The sequence below is a fragment of the Nicotiana sylvestris genome, chromosome 4, assembly GCF_000393655.2.
Source record: "Nicotiana sylvestris chromosome 4, ASM39365v2, whole genome shotgun sequence".
NCBI classification, from domain to species: domain Eukaryota; kingdom Viridiplantae; phylum Streptophyta; class Magnoliopsida; order Solanales; family Solanaceae; genus Nicotiana; species Nicotiana sylvestris.
In genome coordinates, this window is record NC_091060.1 from 809,720 (window position 1) to 834,201 (window position 24,482).

The following is a 24,482-nucleotide window of genomic DNA, read 5'->3' on the forward strand; positions in this document are numbered from 1 at the left end:
CTATATTGGTTCTAAGTACTTTCTAACCATTGTTAATGACTACACAAGAGACACTTAGACTCCTCTAATGGGTGCCAAGAGCAATTCTTTTGACCTTCTCAAAAGTTTTATTACCATAGTTTAGTTTCAGTCTGTAATCCAAACTATTAGAAGTGATAATACCTTTGAATTGGGGTCCAGTACTTCAGGAACTAACTATTTCTCCGATAACAGAATTATTCATCAGACTTCATGTCCATACACTCCACAACAAAATGGAGTGGTCGAGAGAAAACATAGAAATTTGCTTGAAACAGCTAGGGCTCTTCTTTTTCAATCTCACCTCCCTATTCAATTCTGGGGAGACTGTATTCTTACTGCCACATACTTAGTCGATAGGTTTCCTTCTGCCTTACTTCTTGGGAAAAGTCCTTATGAACTGTCGTTTGGGACTGTACCTGCATACTCTCATCTTAGAGCTTTTGGGTGTCTCTGTTATTCTACTGATACTAAACCCCATAAGAACAAATTTCATCCTAGACCTATTCCATGTGTTTTTATAGGATATCCTTTTGCTAAGAAGGAATATAAACTATATATTCTCTCTAGCAAAACAGTTTTCATCTCTAGGAAAGTTACTTTAAAAGAACACATTTTCCCCTTCCTTAGTTCATCTGCTGGCTTACCCACTTTTTCCTCTCCTCTCCTCTCTCTTCAGACACTTTTGACCCTTATCCTTCCTCCTCTCATTCTTCTTCTTCTTCTTCTTCTTCTTCTTCTTCTTCTTCTTCTTCTTCTTCTTCTTCTTCTTCTTCTTCTTCTTCTTCTTCTTCTTCTCCTCCTTCCCATACTTCTTCCTCCCCTGTTATTTCTCCTCCTTCTTATTCTGATTTTCCTTCACATTCTTTCAATCCTCCTACTTCTGATCTTCCTCTGAGAAGATCTTCTAGACCCCATAATCCCCCTACTTATCTTAAAGATTTTGTCTGCCATTCTTCTTCTCTAATACCTCCATCCAGTCATGATGCTCCCTCTATTACTCAACTTCATATTCCTGAGCCTCACTCCTACTCCTAGGCAGCAACTGTCCCTGCGTTGCAGGATGCTATGAGGAAGGAATTTGAGCCCTTGGAGATTAAGAAAACTTGAGAAATTGTTCAGCTGCCCCATGGCAAAAAGCCTATTGACTGCAAATAGGTTTACAAGGTAAAGTATAAAGCTGATGGGAATATAGAAAGTTATATAGCTAGATTAGTTGTAAAGGGTGATACTTATGTGGAGGGTGTCGACTTCCATGAGACTTTCTCCGCTATTGTCAAAATGTCTACTGTTAAGACCTAATTGTTGTGGCTATCAAGCAAGGTTGGCCTATGTTCCAACTTGATGTCAACAATGCATTCTTGCATGGTGATCTTGATGAGGAAGTTTTTATGAAACTCCCTCCTGGTCTCTCTATTGGGTTTTCTTCTTCCTATGCTCCTTTAGTTTGCAAGCTTCAAAAGCCTTTATATGGGCTGAGGCAAGCTTCCAGGCAGTGGTATGCTAAGTTATCTCAAGCCTTACATTCTAGGGTTTATGTACATTTACTCAATGATTACTCTTTGTTCACCAAGGGTTTTGGCAACTTTATGGTTATTCTAGTTGTATATGTGAATGATATTATATTGACTGGCACTGGTGATTCTGAAATTTCTTCTCTCATGACCTTTTTGGATCTTCAATTTAAAATTAAAGATCTTGGCTCTTTTAATTGCTTTCTTAGGATTAAAGTTCTTCATACATCTTCTAGGGTTCTTCTGCATCAGACAAAGTTTATTCATGACCTTTTAGCTACTTTTTATTCTTCCGATTGTTCTGCTGTAACCTGTCCTCTTTAGTTAAATGTGAAGTTGAAGGCTAAAGAAGGGGATCCTCTCCCTAATCCTGAAGATTATAGAAGCCTCATTGGTAAGCTCAATTTCCTCACTCACACCAGGCCTGACGTCAGGTTTGTTGTGCAACATCTTAGTCAGTTCATGATGCAGCCTGCCTTCCTCACATGAAGGCAGCCTTGCACCTATTGAGGTATCTCAGAGGCACTTCTGATCTTGGCCTCATCTTCTCGAACTTTCCTGATCTATCCTTGCAGGCTTATTGTGACAGTAATTGGGGCTCCTGCCCTGATAGCAGGAGATCTGTTTCTGGTTTCTGCTTATTCCTTGGTGGCAGTCTCATTGGGTGAAAATCCAAGAAACAGGCAGTGGTCTCCTTGTCTTTAGCTGAAGCTGAGTATAAATCTATGAACAAGGTTGTGGCTGAAATCACTTGGGTATGCAGGCTCCTGTCTGATCTTGGAGTTTCTTCTGCTTCTCCTGTTCCCCTTTATTGTGATAGCATCTTCGCCATTCACATTGCCCACAATCCTGTCTTCCATGAGCAGACCAAACACATTGAGTTGAATTGTCATTTTGTATGTACCAAATTTGCTGAAGGTCTCATCAGTTTATCTCACACTTCCAGTGCTTCTCCGCTCGCGGATGTCTTCACTAAACCTCTGTGTGGGCCTTCTCATCATCTCCATATTCACAAGTTGGGGTTCTCTCACCCTCCAACTTGAGGGGGATGTTGGGAGTCTAGAGATGGGCTGAAACAAATGTGGTCCAGGCCCAATTATTGTTTATTTATGTGTATTAGATTAGGTCCATTAGTCAGTTTTTCTTTCTTTATATATATTGGGCCATGTATATATACAAAAGGACCCTGTTTTGTAATAAACAGACGGTTCATTTTTTGCTCTTCATCAATTAGAAATATCTCGAACTTCCTCTCTATCTTTCCTTAACCCTAAATTCTTCCTCGTCAAATCTGAGAGTGATGACCAATAACAGCAATTAAGATTTGTTTTGCTGATTTTACGCTAATAATGTTGCAAAGACGAGGTCATGAATACCACATGGAAATAAATGTAATTACAATGAACTAATATTTTGCATTTCTAATTCTTTATGGTGACAAAGAATTCACTGTCCTCTATGTTACAACATTGAAGTAGCTGTTCTCTCATATAAATTTTACAACTTTGTTACTCCAAACAAAACAGTAACTCAAAAAGAGATCAAAGCGGGCAAAAAGAAAGACTACATCCTGGCATCGGTCTATCGGGAGCGGCCTCTTTACCATACCACGGTAGAGGTAAAGTTTGCGTACACACTACCCTCCTCAGACCCCACTTATGAAATTTTTACTTTGTTGTTGTTGTTGTTGTTATTGTTGTTGTATATAATGGCATGCAGACTGGTGAAAAAGTTAACTGCATTTGATGAGATATACAGATTTGATTCACTACTATCCAGTAACTAAGTTTGAAGAAATTAGCATGGATACTTAGAAATCACCTTTCAGTGACAAACATAATGCAAAAACTGCATTACACAATGGCCCAAAACCTTTTCCGGCAAAATAAGACTGGTCCCATTTTTCTCTGATCGTCTTCTAGATAATGTAATTGGACGTCCCAAAGAAATTTTGGTGCAAGAACTTGTATACGCGATATGATGGCTTCTTCATCTCTGATAATGATAAATCCCTGCACATCAGTTGACGACAAAATTGAGTTTGATCATAGTTGAAACTTCGAGCATAGGATAGTTTTAGATTGTGTTAAGGTTTATGGAACAATGACAATCAGAAACTTTGTATTCGTTAGTGTATATTCTGAAAGATGGACTCCCTTTCACAGGCAGCATAAAGAGCAGCCCGGTGCACAAAGCATCCCACGTTTCCGCAGGGTCCGGGGAAGGGCCACACTCCAAGAGGGTATGATGTAGGCAGCCTACCCTGATGCAAGCATCAATTGTTGATTCCACCGCTCGGACCCGTGACCTATATGTCACAAGGAGACAACATCACCGTTGTTCCAAGGTTCCCCTTCACTAAGGCAGCATGAAACTAATAATAATCTTGCTTTATGATTATCCCGTATATTTCTGTTTTCCTATGGAGAATTGAGTTTTGCTTCTATTTCACTTCCAATTCTTTGCTCACAGTCTGATGCCTGTTTAATGCATTCAGCATTTCTGTGAACTGATGTAAAGGTGAAGATACCTTTAAATGCTACTACTTTTTAAGAATACATTAATCTTTTGGCAGAAGTCTTCTATACAAGGAACGGACGTCTTGTGAAATATCATGTTTGAACGCACAAGCAATAAGAGTGTGGTTCCATGAAATATCAGGTGTTCAGCTTATGAATTGATTGACATTTTGTAATCTCATAAGCCTCAAAAGTCTGAATGCGATATGCTTACCTGAGGTCGTATAATACGATCCATTTCCAGCATGATATCCTCGACCAAACAACCTTCTTCACGGCCTTTGTAGTGAGAGAGAAGATTATTGGCATGCAATAAATCATAAGAGCGTGGGTATGTGGAGAATGGCTCACACCTACAAATCCCAGTATTGCATCGTTATGGCACCCTTTAACTAGATTAGAACTGTATAAAGTATAAGCTATTAAATAACACCATACCAGTCATGAAAAGTGCCTATAAGACCCCTGTCATAAACGGCAGAAAGGGTGTTGTTCATCGTTACAGGAACTACATTCATCACCCAGACAGGCCATGTACTGAGGGCGACGGCAAATCCACCAAGGGAAGCACTCATGTCCATTACATTACGTATTTCTTTCTCTTCTACATTCATCAGTCTCCAGTAATGGCGAACTTGATCTTGCCAATAAATTGTATCCGCCAAGAACTTTTCACGATCAATACCTACAGAGAATAGATTATAACATGTCACAACTAATGATAGTTACTCAAAGATGAAAGCTCAATATAAGAACTTTTCACGATCAATACCGTATTACATTTTCAGGCATTTTAAGATTGTTGCCAAAACTAAACAACTGAGCCAACAGGATAATTTCTTTATTAATATAACTGCACAAAGGAATAGAATTCACAAACCTAGCCGACTAAGACTTTGTGAATACTCTGAAAGACGTTGTGGCCGAGGCGGTAGTTTCTTTGTATTAGATGATGTGTCACTTAGGGTAATGCAGTTCCTCAGAGGTGTTTTCCATGATGGTTTAAAATCATCCTGAGAATCACATATGTTTACGAGTTTCTCCTCTGCGTTATGCTGGAGACATGAATTATCTTCTTGCTTAATCCATATTGCTGTTTGAACTTCCCGTGCAATGAGCTTCCAGCACATTCCTGAAGTCAGGTTTACTAATTTGTCCCATATCTGTGGAAAATCCTTATCCTTTCTATAAGCTGGTGGAGCTGAATAGACGAAATATCCATCTGATCTTAATAGGCGGTTCACTTCTTTGAGTAGAATACCATCTGCACCAACACCCAGGAAAAAAAATGAACACAGTAACTTCTTTTAGGAAGAGTGTCACTAACGAATATGCAGGACATAATAACAACGACAAACCCAGTGCGGTCCCATATGTGGGTCCGGAGAGGGTAGTGTGTATGCAGACCTTACCTCTACCTTGTGAAGGTAGAGAGGCTGTTTCCGATAGCCAATGAATATGCAGGGTGTAAAAGCCAAACATTTAGGAAGAGTTTCAAGAGTTTATTGATGATGAGAGCCGCATTTTTACTCCATGAAATAAAAAACCTAAATCCCCTATCGGTTCACTGGTCTAACTTGGAGAAAAAATAGGCCTATTTCAAATAGCAGCAACACATCTAAGTTTAATCTTTTCTTATATAGTGAAGACAACGCTCACCATTTTCATGCCAATCAACTCGACATCTGGAACAATGCACCATCTCAAAAGAGTTACTAGGATATGGTAGCTGCTTTGTTCCTAAAGCAGATATCATAGCACCAATTCCTCGTTCCAAAGCGAACTGAATTTGATTCTCATGACCATCTTTGGGAGCAAAGGACATTGTTTCTATACTTAAAGGAAGAAGATAGGCGGAGAAACTGGCAACCCCACAACCAACATCAAGCACTTGAAATACCCCTGCAGAACGCAAGTCACCTCTCTCATTAGTTGTCATATTTCCTAACCTGCGCCGAAGAAATAACTAAATTAATGAGATACATAAATGCAAAGGTCGACACAAGATTGACACTAACTCAAACCTAAGAAGAAATAGATGACTATAATGGAAATATTCAGTAAAGTTTTTCCCTTTCCAGAGTATATCGTTGTTAACTTAAACATAATATCACCAACATTTTTATCAGATATTTTAGCAGCTTATATACCTAGTGTTTCTTGTGCAAAAGGATATTTTCCCTGTTCATATCGAATTATGAATTTCTAGGATAACTACAATGTAGTACCAAAAGAGATTTACTGATAGTTATATCAGGATAGGCATGCTTGTTATTCAAGAGCTTTAGTAAATGTTATGTATCATAGTGTATTCAGATCATCATGAACCATAAGACCAGTAGATCAATAACTAAAGGGACTTCCATCGATTACTCAAAGTTCATCGCAGCTGGTAAGAGAAATATCACCTTATATGTTCTGTATGAGAATATGTGAGCATTTAGTCCTAAACCTTAAGGCAATGGCAATAGGTGGAGTGGCGTAAGACTTCTATAAATCCTTATCGATTTTTTTACATATGCTCTTGACAGAAAAAAAATTAATTCTCAAAATCTGCAAGTTCAAGAATGACAGATGGGAACATGAAAAAGAAAAGAGACTATACATACCTCTCAATATACTCTGGAGCCCCATGCTTGAAATGAGTTCCACCACCCGGAAACCACCAAAGTTGATCCTTCTCGTGCACCCAATTTTGTCCACCTTTTACCTCTGCAAGACGCGTATGGTTCACATTGCTCCGCCACACATAGTCCCTGCTAATCGGCCACCTTATTGGTATCTTATAATCAGTTGGAGGTGGCACCAAGCAGAACAAGCGCCTGTCAACCGAAGGACAATGCCTCTCCAGCTCTTCTTTCCTTGAAAGATCTAGTTTTGGCATTAGCTCTTTAACATAAGACATGTCATGACATGGGATATACTCGTTAAATTTCAAAGGACAAACATTTACCCCAGTTTCAGGGATTTTCAACGGTATCACCCGATACGAAAGAGACACCTTGTTTTTAAACTTCAAAGCACCTGCATGCATAATATGAATCAGAATTAAAATTCTCTGAAACCCAATAAAATAAGTCATTGTATAGTCAGTGCGCTCTCTATATTTTCGGCACTCCTAGTCAGTTTAAGATATCTCTTGTGCAAGGGTGTAACAAATAGCGCATGACTTATCCCAAAAGCTAAGTGTCATAATGATGTTCACGAGTGACTCTTGATGAGACTTCATATTTGTTCTCTATCAAAAATGTTATATAAAGCTTTTAATCAAAGACGCTATGCTATACAAAATAGTTATCAGCCTCAACCACACAGTGAACGGATAGACTACCTAAGAGAAAGCTGTTGCTTCACCATCAAACACTAGGTACTTTAATCTGCATAAACTCTAAAGCAAGGTGATCCAACCATCGTCTTATACCTTATAAAATCAAAGTTTCTGATGATAAATTCTCAGGCCAAACTCAGCATATACTCAGACCCAATGACAACCAAACCAATTAGCAATTATAGAAGCCAAGCACTTAATAATCCACCTCACTGTCTTTCCTATATAGGGAAGTACTAGAGCTGTACCTTTGTTATATAAGCGCGGCACAGCATTTACCTAAATTTGATCAGAGCACATCACCTTTAGTTCTGTCTAGTACCAACTATGATTAAGTGCCTAAAGACAGCAAACAACAAAGGAAAAGATTTGTTCTTTCTGTATTGAGGATGTCATATTGCTCTAGTAAAAAAGCAAAACAACTCTAAATTATCAAATCTCTATCCAATTTACCCACCCACAATGAAAATTTAACAGCTTCCTCACAAAAGCTTATCCATTTCCACTTATCCCCCCCCCCCCCAAACCCCCTATTGGATCACCAGTTCTTGATCAGTTTGTTTTTAGTATTTATCTCTTTAGATTAGATTGCATTTATCTTCTAGAATAAGATGATATTATAGTTAGACATTTAGAGTTATCCCTTTGATTTAGATAGGATTCATCAGTTATTAGGTTTACATAGAACTCGACAAAGATGTTTATTGTATCTTGTATTTAAACTCATACAGTATTTTCCATCATCTACTCAAGTCTTTATATGGTATCAGAACCTATACTACTCTAACGAGCTAGATCTTTTATATTTCCAAACACCAAATCCTCCAATGACGAAAGATGGAAACACAACCAGAGTTGTCACTGCCGACAACACTGCTGGTACCATCACCATAGTTCAGTTCAACCCCGCTTCCCAACTACCTATCAAACTTAGTGGCAGTCACAATTTTGCTACTTGGAAAGTTCAGTTCTTCATGCTTATGTATGACCATGACCTCTATGGTCATCTTGATGGATCCACCCCAGCCCCCATTCCGAGCACCACTTTTGGAACCAACACAACTCCTAATCCTGCTTACACACTTTGGTTCCGTCAGGATCAACTTATTCAAAACGCCCTTATGGCTTCCGTTGACCCTACCATAGCCTCCACAGTTGTCGCTGCTAACACATCAAAACAGGCTTGGGACTCTTTGCATACTGCCTACGCAAACAAGTCCCAGACTCGAATCTTCAGTCTTCGTGATCAACTTGGCCGAATCACCAAAGACACCACTCCTATCACCGAGTACCTTCAACGTATTCAGTCCCTTTCAGATGAACTTGCTACTGCCGGTGCCCCGGTCACTAATTCCGAACTCATAGTCAAAATCCTTAGTGGACTTGGCCCTGAGTTTCGTGAGATCTCGACTGCCATATGGGCACGTGATACTACAGTTACCTATGAAGAACTATATGAAAAGCTGCTTGACCATGAGCTCTTTCTTCGGCATGAGGAAGCTAAGAAAACCCCTGGTCCTATCACAGCAGCAGTTGCCACTCACAACAAGTCAAATAACAACTCCAACTATCGCAATAATCGCCGCCAATACTACAACAACAACAACACCAATAACTCTCAACCATGGCGCCAGAATGCTCGCCCCAATAATGTCAGCCAATATCATCCCCCAAACAATAACACCACTGTTGTTATTCGTTGTCAATTATACAACAAGATTGGCCATGTTGCAAGTGTTTGCCGATCCAAGTCACACAATCACTTTGAGGTTAAACCAATTACATCACAGGTTTCAACACTACTGCTAACCCATGGATAGTTGACTTTGGTGCCACACATCACATCACAACGGAGCCGCATAACCTACAACCGTACCACGGTAACGAGGATGTCTCCATGGGTGATGGTAACAAAATTCCCATCTCACAAACTGGTTCTACACAGTTACAAGCATCAAATAATGTTTTAAGCTAAACCATACTCTATGTGCTCCAGCCATTAAACACAATCTTATATTTGTATCCAAGCTATGTCATGATAATCTAACATCTATTGAATTTTTCCCCTTTTCTTTTGTTGTGAAGGATCTGAAAACGCGAACCCCGCTGGTGTACGGCCGGAAGAAACATGGACTGTATGAGTGGCCCAATTCACATCTACAAGCTCACATATCTACCACTACAACCTCTCTGACCACTTGGCATCAAAGACTGGGTCATCCGCACTCTAGAGTCCGTAATTATGTCTTGAATAAATTCTCGCTACCATTTGTTGAACGAGATAAGTTTCATTATTGTAATTCCTGTTTGTCTAATAAATCCCATCGGCTTCCGTTCCATACATTAACTTTGGAAAGCTCTAAACCGCTTCAAATTATTTTTAGTGATTTGTGGAGGCCCTCTCCTGTTTTGTTCCTTGATAAAAAATTATATTATTGCATCTTTATTGACCAATACACAAGATACATGTGGCTTTATACACTAAAAAATAAAAGCGAAGTCAAGGAGTTGTTCCAAAAATTCCACCCTTTAACAGAAAAATATTTCGGTACCAAAATTCAATCGCTTTATACTGATGGTGGAGGAGAGTATAAAAGTCTTGACTCTTATCTCTCGCTTCATGGTATCGAACATCTTTCCACCCCACCCTATACGCCTCAACGAGTTGCTCTTGCTGAGCGTAGACATCGTCATATTATTGAAACTGCAAGAACAATTTTACATGAGGCGTCTCTTCCACCGATTTTTTGGTTCTCGCATGTCACCATAATGTGTATTTAATTAATCGTCTACCCACATCACTCTTGAATAACTCTTCCCCGTTTGAAAAATTATTTGGCAAGTCACCTGACTATGCCTCTCTAAGGACTTTTGGATGCTTATGTTATCCCTGGCTTAAACTGTACTCTAAAAACAAACTTGAACCTAAATCTAAACCATGTGTATATCTTGGGTTCTCTTTGTCCCGTCATTGTCATCAGTGCTTTGATCCTATTTCTTCTAAAATTTATTTATCAAGAGATGTGCAATTTCTTGAAAATAATTTTCCTTTCAAAAGTTTATTCTCTAATACTACCATTAGACCCACTAAGTTAGATTGGACAAATACAACTACTGTTGATTTACCCAGATCCACCCCAACCTTTCCCCTCTTTCTGATTTGCCCCCTCTCATCAAAACACCCGCCCCTCCCCCCACGTAACCTCTGAGTCCCAGCCCCCAACGATACCTCCTCTCCTCTCTCCACTAAACACGGCTCAGTCCACCATATCCGGCGCAACACCAGCGAAAGATGCGGATTCCCCTCCTTCACAGAGCTCTACTCCAGGTATGTGTACTACTCCTCCTCCAACTCCAATTCCCCAAGATCCCTGCTGCCCAAACCCATCCCCTAAGCCTTCTGTGAGACCCCAAGCTTCCAATCCCCCTATAAAATCACCCACTCCATTTCTGATAGTCTACAATCGTCGTTCCCCACACTCCAAATCCATCACTTCAATGGCACCTCCCCCTGCTCCACCACACGTACCCACCCCTCCAACTCGTATAGTCACCCGCTCACAGAACAACATCCAGAAACCAAAACAGATTTTTGATTACCTAGCCTACTCAGAACTATACCACACACCTTCAAACAAGCCCAAAAGCACCCTGAGTGGAGGAAAGCCATGAATTCAGAATTTGATGCTTTACTGAAAAACCATACTTGGGAACTAGTTCCATATGACCCCTCTAAGAATGTTGTTTCATATAAGTGGCTTTTCAGGATTAAAAGGAAAGCAGACGGATCAGTTGATCGTTACAAGGCGAGACTAGTTGCAAAAGGATTCACTCAGAGGTCGGGCGTTGACTTTCACTGGACTTTCAGTCCGGTTGTTAAATCCACTACTGTGCGAATCATACTTGCTATTGCCCTTCGGCTTCACTGGCCCCTTCGTCAACTCGACGTCAACAATGCTTTTCTTCAAGGTGACCTTGAAGAAGAAGTGTACATGACGCAACCTCCAGGCTTTACTTGTGTTGATAATCCAACTCATATTTGTAAGTTGCGCAAGGCAATCTATGGCCTGAAGCAAGCTCCTCAGGCTTGGTATAATGCGCTCAAAGGCCATCTTGCCCACATGGGATTTTCTAAGGCAGAAAATCCATTTTCTGCCTTTATACCCCCTCCCCCCAAAAAAACACCCATTGTCTATGCAACTCTAAATAATTTTCTCGTCATGTTATTAGCTAACAAGAAAGAAAGAAATACAATAACTTTGCACAACAAAGATCCTATTTCTCTTTCTGGCACCCGGTGAGAAAATGTGAAGCTGATACCGATCTGATAAAGAACAAAACTTGCTTCCACTATAAATCAAATACTCTCAGCATCATCCTCATTAAGACTCAAAAGTTTCAAACTACATGTTACTACACTTTTCTTTCTAGTCTATACAAAAAAATACATTTTTATATTTAGAAACAATTTAGCTTTAAATTTTCTATTTTACATAATTTTTAGGCACATACCACAATTTTCAAAAGCATTTCTTTCTTTCTTAAATTCCATAACCAATCAAATATCGATGCATAAATTGGAACTGAGGGAATAATAGAGAGACAAATAAAAGTAAAAACCTGAGGTAAATTCTGAGGAACTAAAATTAGAAGCAAGAGACAATTGTTGTTGCTGTTGAAGCTGTTCTTGCTCTTGTTGAGGCAAATACAAAGATGGGTTTTGCCCAAAAAGTGTGCCAGTATAAAAAGATCCTACCATTACCAAAAGGGCTATCATAATTGTTTGCCCTGTATTCCAATCAAATGCCCTCATGTTTATCCAAGATCCCATGTTTAAGAAATTTAAATAAAATATTACATATACACTAAAATCTTGGATCTGTAGAGTGACTTAGAATGGTAATGATCAAGAAAAGAGCTTAAGGAAAGATAGTGTTTATACTATGAGATCGAGAGAGTTCAGATTTTGTGTGTGTTCAGAGCTTAAGTGGAAATGATGAGTGAAATTTCCATTTTTAACATAACATAATTTTATTTTCCTTTTTTAAGGTTTCTATAAAGGCAAGAAAAAATAATTTAAGCCTTTTAATTATGAAGGCCTTCCCTAAAGTTACTGTGTGTTACACATTGCTCCCTCGTTCTCTGTTTGATATAACTAGTAGTATGTGGATGTAGCTTTTGAGCTATGGGTTTAATTGAATAGTATTTTTAACATAATATGCAGTTTAATTATAAAAGTTACTACACAAAATTTTAGCAAATGGTATATTCCATTTTTTTCATAATTTTAAAGGTACGATGAGTTCAATCAGGGACGGATGCAGCCGTTTAACTGTGTATTAGGAAGTTACGGTGAGTTCAATCAAGGGCGGATGCAGCCGTTCAACTGCGTATTAGGAAGTTGACGGCGAGTTCAATCATGGGCGAATACAGTAAAAATAGTACGGGCCAGCCAGTTTTCGGACTAATCATTGAAAAATAACTAACATTTTTAAAGTTATTGAAAAATAGTCACTATTTTGCTGCAATACGGAAAGTTCCAACATAATAAATTGGAAGTCCAGTATATTATACTGGAACTCCAGTATAGTTCCAGTATAATATATTGGAGTTCCAATATACTTATGCTGGAATTGCAGTATAATATACTGGAGTTCCATTATATTATACTTGAATTCCAGTATATTATGGTGGAGTATTTTCCGGATTTGGAACAGTATTTTCGTTCAGATTTATTTTTAAATAAAAAGTGGCTAAATTTTAATTATTTTTAAACTGTGGCTATTTTTGAATGACCACTTGTAAATCTAGCTACTATTTTTGAATTTCTCCTGCGAATACAACCATCCACCATTTAATTATAATAAATTACTCCCTCCGTTTCATATTAAACGAGATATTTTTCTTTTTAGTCTGTTTTAAAACAAATGACACATTTCTAAATTTCGAAATAATTCAATTTTAAACTCTTTTATTTTACTACAACAACAACAACAACAACCCAGTATAATCCCTACCCTAAGGTAGAGAGACTGTTTCCAAATAGACCCCCGGACATCCTTCCCTCCAAGAACTTCCCACCTTGCTCTTGGGAGACTCGAACTCACAACCTCTCGGTTGGAAGTGGGGGTTGCTTACCATCAGAGCAACCCCTCTTTTATTTTACTCATTTACCCTTAATGATAAGCTTTTATAGCCACACAAATGTCATGGCCCCACAAACTTTTTACTCCTCAAGCTTTTAAGATCACAAGTTCAAAATTCTTCTTCTTTTTTCTTAAACTCCGTCACGAGTCAAACTACATCATATAATATGAAACCGAGGGAGTAGTTTAATTTTATGCAAACTTTGGATGCCAATAAATTTTTACCGATGTTGTTGTTATCATACATGTTTATATTTAGGCAGGGTGAAGTTCTTTATGTGAATGTTATTAGAAACGTGTAACTCCTATGGTTAGTGAACCATATTACTATTTGTTACTGTATCTATTTCCATGGGGTAAAAAATTGAAGGAAACTTCCTACGTAGCAACAAACTCCCACAGTTTGAGCCTATTTTTCCTCTCATTATATCTATGTGTAATATTTCCTCAAAAGTATCTTTAACTAAACCTATATATAGAAGAGTCCTTTTGCTTCTCCCTACTTGCAAATGATAAATATCAAAACACAAGTACATTTTCACTCGTACAAATACTAGTAACAATTTTCATGGAGATCGTTGGCAGCAACGGCGGTGATCATGGCGGCGCCACCCATCAGCCGGTGCCGTTATCTTCCTCTTCACCGTCGGCGTCGTGGAGGCTGAATATAGGGGAGTTTCGTGTCCCTGAATATGGCACTGGTGATCATCGTCAATCTTTCAGTTTACGTCGACTCTTGCGTCGCCCTTCTAGTAATTTTCCTTCAATTTATCTTTTTTTTTGTCCTTTTATGATATTGTTTTCCATTTTTTGCACTTGTCGAAGTAAAAACTACTTGAATAAATGGTTGAATTAAGACAAATATTGATTAATCTGAAGGTATTAAATCATTGCATTTTAATTGTCATTGAATTCATTTAACTATCTCCTAGAAAACTACTCTCTCGATTTTATTTTATGTGAATCTATTTGATAAAAGATGAAAACTTAAGAAAGAACGGCTTTGAAACTTATGAGTTACATTTCAACATATTTGTGCAGTAAAATTAAAAAAAAATTAAAGTAATATTATTTTTTAAATATAAAAAAGATCATGTCATTCTTTTTAAAACAAGATTAAAAAGTAAATTGCTCTTTTAAGTACAACTCAATTCTACCAATGGTTTTAAGTTCTAACTTTGGTTTGGATATCCTTTTAATTTCTTCTTCTTTTGTCTTCAAGAACTACTCAACTAAAGAAATTGGTTTTAGTCTTTTTAAACAAAGAGGTATGACATTTTTTTCGATAGCTTAAAACGGAAAGTATGACATATAAATTGGAATATATATATGAATTAAGTACTATTATAAATTAAATCATATTTTTAAGGATTTTGTCTTTTATGTTACACGACTTGATGAGATCATTTTAATATCTCTATATATAGAAAAACAAGGCAAAGTAGCTGAATATTACGAGAAGCAAGAAAGGTTGCTTGAAGGGTTCAATGAGATGGACACTGTTCATGAATCTGGCTTTTTACCCGGAAGTCTAACCGAGGTTTGTCTCTTTTCCTCACACTATTAAGTTACTTAAAAAATTATTACCATTATTTATTTATAATAAATAAAATTAGTAACCTGAAATATAAGACAAACAATATCTTATACGATATGTATACTAATAGTGTAAGTTTTCTTGTTACGTCAATATTTCACAGATAGGTGACATGATGTCGGGGCCGGTGTTCCCTAACTTTTCGAAGTTTAATTTCTTACTCTTAGGAAATGTCAAATTTTTGGAAGTTTTGCTTTAGTGAAAATTCTTCTTCTACGTACATCTTTCCTTGTATAAGTGTTCCACTCTTCTGAAGTTGTGTGCTTTCGGCTAGTGGCGGAGCCAGGATTTTAACTAAGGGGAGTCAAAATATAAATAAGTAAGCACACAAAAAATCAAGGAGAGTCAACATATAGTATATTCACATAAAATTAAGAATTTAATATATTTACACTGTGTAATTTTCCGGTGAAGGGATGCCAATTGAGTCCCCTTGCCAATGAGTGGCTCCGCCACTGCTTTCGGCATAAGTTTACTTGTGGGAGGTCTACTTTCCTACTTTTCAAGTTCCTTACTTCACTTAGGAAATTTTTCAAGGAATTTAGGGTGTTCAAACTTGAAAGAAATGAAAAAATCTCCAATAAATTAAAGAGTGTTCAATATATATATATATATATATATATATAAAGATTAATATTTTACCTATATAATCAGTGTAATTTTTTGATGAAGGGTGATCAATTAACCATCATTGATTGTTACTTAAATTTTATTGTATCGTATCGTTAAATCCGTCGTTACGTAACGACGAAAAGTACTACTTTGTGTAACGACCAATTTGGTGTGGTCTCATCGTTACCTTGTCTTTTCTCTCATTTCGCCCTTCATTATAATTAAATTATTTTATTTTATCTTTTACCCTGCTTCTTTATATAGTAATAATTTTATTCCGTGTCATAATTTTTCTTTATGATATTGCAAATGTATTCTTCATATTGCTGGTACTTGATATCATGAAACGACGACAAACGATACAATCTATTCAAACATTGTATTTATCAAACAATACAGTACAATATAATACAATACAATATATATACACTGATATCGCAAAAAAAATTATTTGCTATAATTAGTAACTTGAAAAGTGGAACAGACAACCTAATAAAACATGTTTGCTGTCTACACTTGATATTTGACAGGATGAAATGAAGCAGCTTGCTAAGAGTGAAAGGATGGCAATTCATGTATCAAACATAGCAAATTTGATTCTTTTCATTGCAAAAATCTATGCTTCTATTGCAAGCAGATCTTTGGCTGTGATTGCATCAACTTTGGACTCTCTCTTAGACTTATTGTCTGGATTTATTCTGTGGTTCACTGTTTATGCTATGAAAAAACCAAACCAATACCACTATCCAATTGGTAAAAAGAGAATGCAGCCTGTGGTGAGTTTCAAATATAATGCCACATTTTGATATTTATTACATGCATTTTATACTTTGTGTCAGTGTGCAGTGTGATTTTAAGATTTATACTTGTAAGTAGGGGTGGCAGACGGTCGGGCCGGGTCGGGTATGAGCGAGCCAAAACGGATAATTTAAAAAAATGGACAAATTATCCGCCCCGACCCGTATTTGAAATGGATAAAAACGGGTTTATCCGGCGTATATGGATATCCATATTATCCCTGGCTTCTTAAATATGATCAGTACATATGAGAGAATTCTTTGTCTTCCAAACTTTGAGGAACTCCAATTTGAAGCTTTACAATGTATAAGCTAAACATATTAGTTATCCATTTGGTTAACCATTTTCTGAGTGGATAATATGGTTCTTTATCCATATTCGACCCATTTTTAAATGGTTCATTATCCAACCCATGTTTTAATGGATAATATGGATGGATAACTGTTTTTTTAAACCATTTTGCCACCTTTTCTGGTAAGTAAACTGGCCTTTATACACAATTAAAAGAAGCAAAACATCTACCCTCCTCTTCATACTTAAAGATTGACAAAAGATTGGAGTTAACTTATATACATTAATTTTTATATTATTTTTGCTGTAATAGGTTGTGTACCATCCCTTATAGGTTATCATATCATGTTACCGGTATCAAAAGTTACTTTTTTTGTCAATTAACTTCATAATTAATGTACTAATTATTTACATTGTCCGTTAGAGCAGTTAAGTATACTATTTGTGTATTTTGTCCTATTATTTTATATTTGAAGTTATCAAATTAGGGTTACTATAGATAGTTACCTGTAATTATATGCCATTATTATAATTTGACAGTGTAAAAAATTTCTAACCGCTCGGTGTACACAAGCTAAGCTCTAAATGAAAAGGTAGCCAAAACTAACATTTTAATTATCATATCAAAATCCTTTATTTCCTTGTTTCTTCTTAATTAAAGACTACCAACAACAACAACAGCAACAACCCAGTGTAATTCCACAAGTGGGGTCTGGGGAGGGTAATATGTACGCAGACCTTACCTCTACCCCGAGGGACAGAGAGGCTGTTTCCAGGAGACCCTCGCATTCTTTAACATTTTATCATATCATATTTACAGGGTATTATTGTCTTCGCATCTGTGATGGCAACTCTTGGATTACAAATACTATTTGAGTCTGGTAAGGAACTCATATATAAGGTATGTGACTCAGTTTTCTGAAGGATTCTATACTAGGAATAGATTTAAACTTATAGTTTTAAACCTATCAAGGCATTTCTGTAATCTATAAAAAACTTCTTTAAGGTTAAAATGAAAATTTAAGGCTAAATTATTTTCAACTTTAGATATGTGTCATTATTTTTTGGACAGACGAATAAATAATGAGTGTCACATAAAATCAAATAAATTGAGTAATTGGTAACCTGGTAAACATGATAATTGACTTACTATCACAAGTTAAACTACAGTTATATCATAAAAAAATATTTTGTCAGTGTATTTATCTTAAATTTATGCATAGTTAAACCTCTCTATAACAATCTCGTTTATTTCGAATATTTTTGGATGTTATAGCGAAATGTTGTTATAGAGAATATATATTATAACATAATTTAAAAATTGGTTCCGAAAAAGTTTGGCTTTTATAGTGAGGTGTTGTTATATAGGGATACTGTTATAGAGAGGTCCGACCGTAAAAGTAATTGAATTTCACTAGTAAAATGCTTAATGCTCCACTCTTTAACACCAGATTTATTGTTTCTTCTGGTTTAATGCTTATGATCATCAGTCTCGTCCTAATACGGATTCTGAGAAGGAAAAATGGATGATTGGGATCATGGTCTCTGTCACTGTGGTAAAATTTCTGCTGATGTTGTATTGTCGAAGATTCAAGAATGAAATTGTAAGAGCCTATGCTCAAGACCATTTCTTTGATGTCATTACCAACTCTGTTGGATTAGTGACTGCAGTTTTAGCAATTCGATTCTGCTGGTGGATTGATCCCATGGGAGCTATATTGGTGAGTTCACAATCATCACTTATACTTCTTTTGTTTTTATCTCTACTTTTCTAGATGGCAGTCCGGTGCATAAAGTATTGTAAGTCCACGCAAGATCCGAATGAGAGTCGCACCCAAAGAGTATGACGTAGACATCTTACCCTAATGCAAGGATTAGTGGTTGCTTCCACGGCTCGAACCTGTAACCTTTAGGTCACATGGAGAGAACTTGCACATATATAGTGATGTTTGCATCAACTGGCGCACAACTCAACTATTTCACTTAGTACATGTTATCTCTCACTAAAAAATTTACCGGACACCTTGTTACTCACCAAGGCTTAGGCGTGTGGAATAACTCGTATTTTTTGTCTCTACTAGTAATGGAATCCTAATTTCAACCTTTATACCAATTTTATTGACCACTAGGTCATACTCGTGGATGCATCGTGCACACACATACGACACTACATCTGTCTCAATTTACTAGGCACTATTTCCTTTTTTTTCTTTTGTCCTACAAGATTGACATCTTTATAGCTTTAGAAACTCCAAACATTTATTTATATTTTTATATCAAGATTGACACCTTTATGTACGTATATATGGTATTACTGACTTATATATTAAGCATATTTAACTTCTGTGTCAGTTATCTCTTTTATTTCTTAAACTTCATGTCTAGTCGTGCTAAACCAATTGTGGTGGACGACTATCACTAAATGAATGAGCAAATAAAATGAGTAGAAAATTTCAAAGATATCCCTCCAAATTTTCCATTATTATTAACGATAACATTATGTATTTGCAGATAGCACTATACACAATTGGCACATGGGCAAAGACAGTAATCGAAAACATGCGATCACTCATCGGAAGAACAGCTCCACCAGAATTTCTGGCGAAATTGACATATCTTATATGGAATCATCACAAAGAGATAAAGCACATTGACACAGTGAGAGCATACACATTTGGTGCAAATTACTTTGTGGAAGTTGATATAGTTTTGCCAGAGGACATGCTTCTAAGCCAAGCACATAATATTGGTGAAACATTGCAAGAAAAATTAGAGCAGCTTCCTGATGTTGAGAGAGCTTTTGTGCATGTTGATTTCGAGTTCACTCATAGACCAGAGCACAAGACTATGGTCTAATGACATAAATAAACTAGGTAATTAATAATTAATAATTAGTTTGAGCTTTAACTTTATTCTTTGGACACTGTTTCCTTGCACCTAAAGTAGTAACTTACCAAAAAAAAAGTTCTTTAATGTGGAGAACCCAACAATGTTGAAACTTGTTGAATTTGCATTCTCAAAATTTATGTAACCTAATGTTTATTTTTAACTCAAGATGCCTAATGATTCATGAACACAGGTAAATACCTACGTATTTATAATCCCACTATATGGTTTAGCTACATATATTTATAACAGCTTATGGATCGTTAATGGTTGAACTCAAGATGGGGTTTAAGGGCGAGTTCATGATTTAACTATTGAGACACCTTTTGGTTAAAATCTAAGAGGATAACTCGTCAAACTCAAAACGCTTGAGGTGGTTCAGAGAGATCTGGTCAAAGTGAACAATACCTTGATAGTTGGGCCTGAACCGTAATATAGTGAAAAAATCTCTATATTGTATACACTCACCCCTAAGAATTACGGTCTAGGTTTTGTAGGAGAAATAGTCAGAGAGATGTATATCTTTAGCCGCTATAATAAGAGAGATGTATATCTTTAGCCGTTTCAAAAAATTAATTGCCTAAATTTGTATTTTTTGTGTATATGTGTGTCGTATACAAAAAATTTACATGTGTTTCTACACTTTTCGGCTAGAAAATGCAATTACTTTCAGCCAAATTGCCAGTTTTGTATTTTGCTCAAATAAGAATTGGCAGGAAGGTGGTAGACTCCTAGTGCTACAACTATTTTAGTATTTTGTGACCACAGACTATGAAACTAAATAGAAAAGTTAAAATTAATGAAGTTGTACGAATGATTATTCCACATTATTAGAACAAACATGAATCAGACACACAAAGTAAATAAATCACATATTCTCTTCATGAGAATGATAAAATGGGCTACCATAGTAAGTCTGAACAACAGTCAAGAAAGTAAGAAAAATAGTAACAACTAAAGCAGTTAGAGACCATGGACTATTAAAATATGTATCTATTAATTCAGCAATCCAAGTCTTCCCTTTGCTATTATAATGTTCTTGAATATTCCTCTTCACATTCTTGAAAATTAAAGGATCATCTGCCCCATAAGTCTTTAATCCTTTGTAAACTTGTACAACTTCTTCATCACTTCCCAATGTGTTGAATATAATCTTCTCTTCTCTTAGTTCTTTCACATCATTAGGTGAAATAATGAGAGATTTCATGAAATTTATGTAAGATACCACAGCTCTATCATTAGGACTATTTGGGCACAATTCATAAGCTATCATGTTCATGAAAAATACTTTAGTGTATGTTGAAACATACCAACATGGTAATTTGAGTTTTGCATAGTAATAGTGAGATGTAAATCTTACACCTTTTAAAGAATCAATTCCACTAGGCCTAAAATGAATGCCCTTTGATTTTAAATCCATAACTGAACGAAACACATTTATGAGCAATGCTGGTTTGTGTACTAGTTCATGATTCTTTCTAAAACGATCAAGAAAATAATCAAAGATGAAATCACAACGCGATTGTTTGACATTAATTACTTCTTCATCGTTACCAGTGACAAGTACTCGTCGAAAAACTTCAAGAAGGTGAGGAGGTTCTATCTCCATCATCGCGTTCTCTTCTATGTTGTCCTCTTGCTTATCAAAAAACATTTGAGAACAATAGCTTTTCACTTTGTTTTCAAATGGATAATATTGATCACTACCTTCATCATCACCATATCTCAACGTAACCAAGAGCTTGAGAATCCGAAAGGGTACCTGTCCAGTGGCGAATTCAGGATTTTCACTAACGTATGTTCAAAATTTAATATTCATATATAAAAAAGTAATATTTGATCAATATAATTTTCCAGACAAAGGCCGGGTACCTGATTTTCGAGCAAATATAGGTCACGTCTAGTGATCAAATAAACTGCAATACCAAGATGCTTGATTGTGTTGGTTTGTTTAGAGGCAGAATTTGGTGTAGACCTTGTTACTATCTCGATATCATTTAGAACAAAACATGCGTCAAGGAGCATCATTCGAGCAAAATCATAGTCGTTATACTTATTCGTGACTTCTTCGAGGTAACAACTTCTAACATCCTCGATCTCCTCGAGAATTTTTTCGAGGAAAAAATTTTGATTTTTATTACTGCCATGAATGAACATTTCTAGAGACTTAGGCTTGAAATCTTCAACAAAATTGAGCTCTGGCTTTCCATGATGGTAAGGTCCCAATGAAACCACTTTAGGATCATAGTCATCACTATTTTGATTGTCAATTCTCATGAATAATGGAACTTTTGGTATTTGACGCCTTCTTGGTATAGATTGTAGTCTTGAGATTGTAATGATGTCCACCATTTCAGATTCTAAGGACATTTTTCTTCGTACATACCTTATTGAACAAACGATGTTAGTTAAGAGTTTAAGTTTTATGCAATGACGTTGCAAAAAAGAAAATATTTACACAATCAAGTTATATATAACGTAATTGTATGAAAATTTATATGACAAACTAACCTATTATCACATGTTAAATTGTACTAATAATGTAATATGTAACTTAAATACTAGTTAAAAGGTAGTCAACAGAAATTAGATAAAAAGAAAATTATAGACTTCTTTTATAGATTTCTCACCACCCGATGTCTAGTTCCAATTAATTCGGATTAATTCGCTCCACTAAGTTCCACTTTGGAGGTATAGTGCTTCCTACCAAAGATGATTCCAATCCGAGCTTGAATCAGAGACTTTTGGTAAATGGCGAAGAGGTATTTACTAAACTGGCCACCACAACCTTTGATGGTGAAAATACCAAGACTTGATGCTATGTACAAGAGGCTTACAATATGTAATGAAGACTAAAAAGAATGATATTGTTTGACAGGGATGCAGCATTTTTAAAGGATTATGAAGGCTGGAATATACAAGCCTTCCTTTCATGGCAAGAATAAATGTTAAAGTGCCATTTGGGTGCTTTAGAAAAAATAAAGACATATAGTATTACTTTAATTGAGAATATAATCAGATGTTTTATTTTGTCGTCTTCTTTCTGAGAATAAGATTTTAGCAAAGAGTTTTTAAAATATATTCAAATCAGTTCTTTTTGTTTTATATTGTTATTCTTTTTCTTTTTGATGTTTCGCTGAAATAAATAAGGTATGAATTGAGTCTACATCTCAAGTTTCAGCAACAAGATTAGCTAAATATACAATACAAGTTACGAACCAATGAATGAAACCATTCACCTAGCTTTCTTGAAATATATATAAAAGAGTTGGAAATGAAACAGGCTAGTTACATAATGCGAATTTTGATTAGTCGGACAGATGATATATTCGATTCAAGTTCATGATCAGTTACAGTCCAACGAGTCATATGATTTGAAGTTTGTCACTTATTATATCTAGCAAATGACTGAGGTGAATGGAACTCAAAAGTAGTATTCGGGCCCGAATCTCCTAAAATTTTACGGGTTCATAAAAAACGACCTAACGAATAATGGTCATCGCTTAGGCATGACCGTTCCTCGTTTTTTGACCTTTTTGGACCAAAAACAGGAATTTAGGACGATTCTCAGATTTTCGTGTGCTACATAGTCCATGTCATCTGTGTGCATTCGGGTAATCAGCCCCGAATCTCCTAAAATTTTGCAGGCCCATCAAAAAAGACCTAACAAATAATAGTCATTGCTCCGACATAACCGTTCCTCATTTTTTGGTATTTTAGGGCCAAAAACAGGAATTTATGACGATGCCCAGATTTTCATATGATATAGTCCACGCCAACTGCATGCATCCGGTTGACTGGCCCCGAATCTCCTAAAATTTTACGGGCCCATAAAAAATAACCTAACGAATAATACTCTTCGCTCCGACATGACCGTTCCTCATTTTTTGGTGTTTTAGGGCCAAAAAAGGAATCTAGGACGATTCGCAGATTTTCATGTGCTATAGGTCACGCCATCTGCATGCATTCTGGGCGATCGGCCCCGAGTCTCCTCAAATTTTGTGGTCCTATAAAAAACGATCTAACGAATAGTAGTCATCGCTTTGGCATGACCATTCCCTTTTTTTGGGTTTTTAGGGCCAACAAACAGGAACATGATGATTCCCACATTTTCATGCGCTACAGTGATGTAGGGCATACTTGTATATGTTTTAATGTTACTTTACTCATGTTTTTACCGCTTTTTATTTGTATTCGATATTGAATATGCCCAACTTATTTTGATTATGGCATTTTATACTTATTTGGGTACTAATGAATGTTGTAGGTACATTTGAAATGGAAATTGAGAACAAATTAAGTATTTTGTTTGACGTGTAATGCATATACTTAAATGACACTCTAATAGTCATGGGCATGCATGATGGTAAGCTAGAAACCCGTATTTTAACCTTAATATTGCACTCTAATTACTGTATTTTACGTGTGTTTGAGCTTAAATGATAGTGAATTACACTTATTACGTATTTTATGCCTTGCGGGAAACGATTCCGAGCTATTAAGGTAAGTCGTAGCTAAATAAAATAAGTTGGAGCTTTGAAGTCTGAGTAGAAGCCCAAAAAATTAAGTCGAGATCACGTTCAGGGGTTGAGCTCCAAGTCTGGATATCAAAAGTTAGATGAGAGAATTTACTCTAAGAAAAAGGCACAACCGCACCGCGAAGCGCGGCACCACAATGCAAATGTGGTCTGACAGACTTTTGGCAACCTCTCTGAACTTCCTCACAAGCGCGACGCATGGAGCGGCGCGGGTGTACAAAAGTTACAGAGTAGT

General features: G+C 36.4%; 3 protein-coding genes across 4 annotated transcripts; 1 reads left to right on the forward strand and 2 right to left on the reverse strand.

The window, feature by feature from the left end:
• Positions 1-2,927: 2,927 nt before the first annotated feature.
• Positions 2,928-12,396, reverse strand: LOC104221155 (probable methyltransferase PMT7). 2 transcript variants are annotated; one of them, XM_009772153.2, is made up of 8 exons: positions 12,000-12,396; positions 6,661-7,075; positions 5,711-6,000; positions 4,932-5,315; positions 4,490-4,736; positions 4,266-4,404; positions 3,354-3,544; positions 2,928-3,268 (listed from the first exon to the last, which is right to left on the reverse strand). In XM_009772153.2, the coding sequence occupies exons 1-7, from the start codon at positions 12,208-12,210 to the stop codon at positions 3,386-3,388; spliced, it is 1,845 nt and encodes a 614-aa protein (XP_009770455.1). In that variant the 5' UTR covers positions 12,211-12,396; the 3' UTR covers positions 2,928-3,268; positions 3,354-3,385. The 2 variants fall into 2 exon arrangements, with proteins under 2 accessions (XP_009770455.1, XP_009770454.1); XM_009772152.2 differs by having other exon boundaries at positions 2,928-3,544; positions 12,000-12,384.
• A 1,596-nt stretch (positions 12,397-13,992) lies between these two features.
• LOC104221154 (metal tolerance protein 10-like) lies at positions 13,993-19,929 on the forward strand. The gene is made up of 6 exons (XM_009772151.2): positions 13,993-14,277; positions 14,953-15,065; positions 16,265-16,510; positions 17,644-17,724; positions 18,314-18,544; positions 19,335-19,929. Exons 1-6 carry the CDS (start codon positions 14,094-14,096, stop codon positions 19,677-19,679), a joined length of 1,200 nt encoding a protein of 399 aa, XP_009770453.1. The 5' UTR covers positions 13,993-14,093; the 3' UTR covers positions 19,680-19,929.
• Positions 19,930-20,514: 585 nt separating this feature from the next.
• On the reverse strand, positions 20,515-22,536 carry LOC104221153 (UPF0481 protein At3g47200-like). Its single transcript, XM_009772150.2, has 3 exons — positions 22,340-22,536; positions 21,582-22,095; positions 20,515-21,471 (listed from the first exon to the last, which is right to left on the reverse strand). The coding sequence occupies exons 2-3, from the start codon at positions 22,077-22,079 to the stop codon at positions 20,578-20,580; spliced, it is 1,392 nt and encodes a 463-aa protein (XP_009770452.1). The 5' UTR covers positions 22,080-22,095; positions 22,340-22,536; the 3' UTR covers positions 20,515-20,577.
• Positions 22,537-24,482: the final 1,946 nt, after the last annotated feature.

What these genes read in the sequence shown, in the direction of transcription:
- LOC104221155 (XM_009772153.2), bottom strand. Translation starts at nt 12,210, where the DNA reads ATGGGATCTTGGATAAACATGAGGGCATTTGATTGGAATACAGGGCAA. An exon ending in ACAAAGTCTTAGTCGGCTAG is followed by an intron (nt 4,737 to 4,931) that starts GTTTGTGAATTC and finishes TATTCTCTGTAG; the next exon opens with GTATTGATCGTGAAAAGTTC. An exon ending in ATCGTATTATACGACCTCAG is followed by an intron (nt 3,545 to 4,265) that starts GTAAGCATATCG and finishes ACTGATGTGCAG; the next exon opens with GGATTTATCATTATCAGAGA.
- LOC104221154 (XM_009772151.2), top strand. Translation starts at nt 14,094, where the DNA reads ATGGAGATCGTTGGCAGCAACGGCGGTGATCATGGCGGCGCCACCCAT. An exon ending in ACTCTTGCGTCGCCCTTCTA is followed by an intron (nt 14,278 to 14,952) that starts GTAATTTTCCTT and finishes CTCTATATATAG; the next exon opens with AAAAACAAGGCAAAGTAGCT. An exon ending in ATCCCATGGGAGCTATATTG is followed by an intron (nt 18,545 to 19,334) that starts GTGAGTTCACAA and finishes ATGTATTTGCAG; the next exon opens with ATAGCACTATACACAATTGG.
- LOC104221153 (XM_009772150.2), bottom strand. Translation starts at nt 22,079, where the DNA reads ATGTCCTTAGAATCTGAAATGGTGGACATCATTACAATCTCAAGACTA. An exon ending in TATATTTGCTCGAAAATCAG is followed by an intron (nt 21,472 to 21,581) that starts GTACCCGGCCTT and finishes GCCACTGGACAG; the next exon opens with GTACCCTTTCGGATTCTCAA.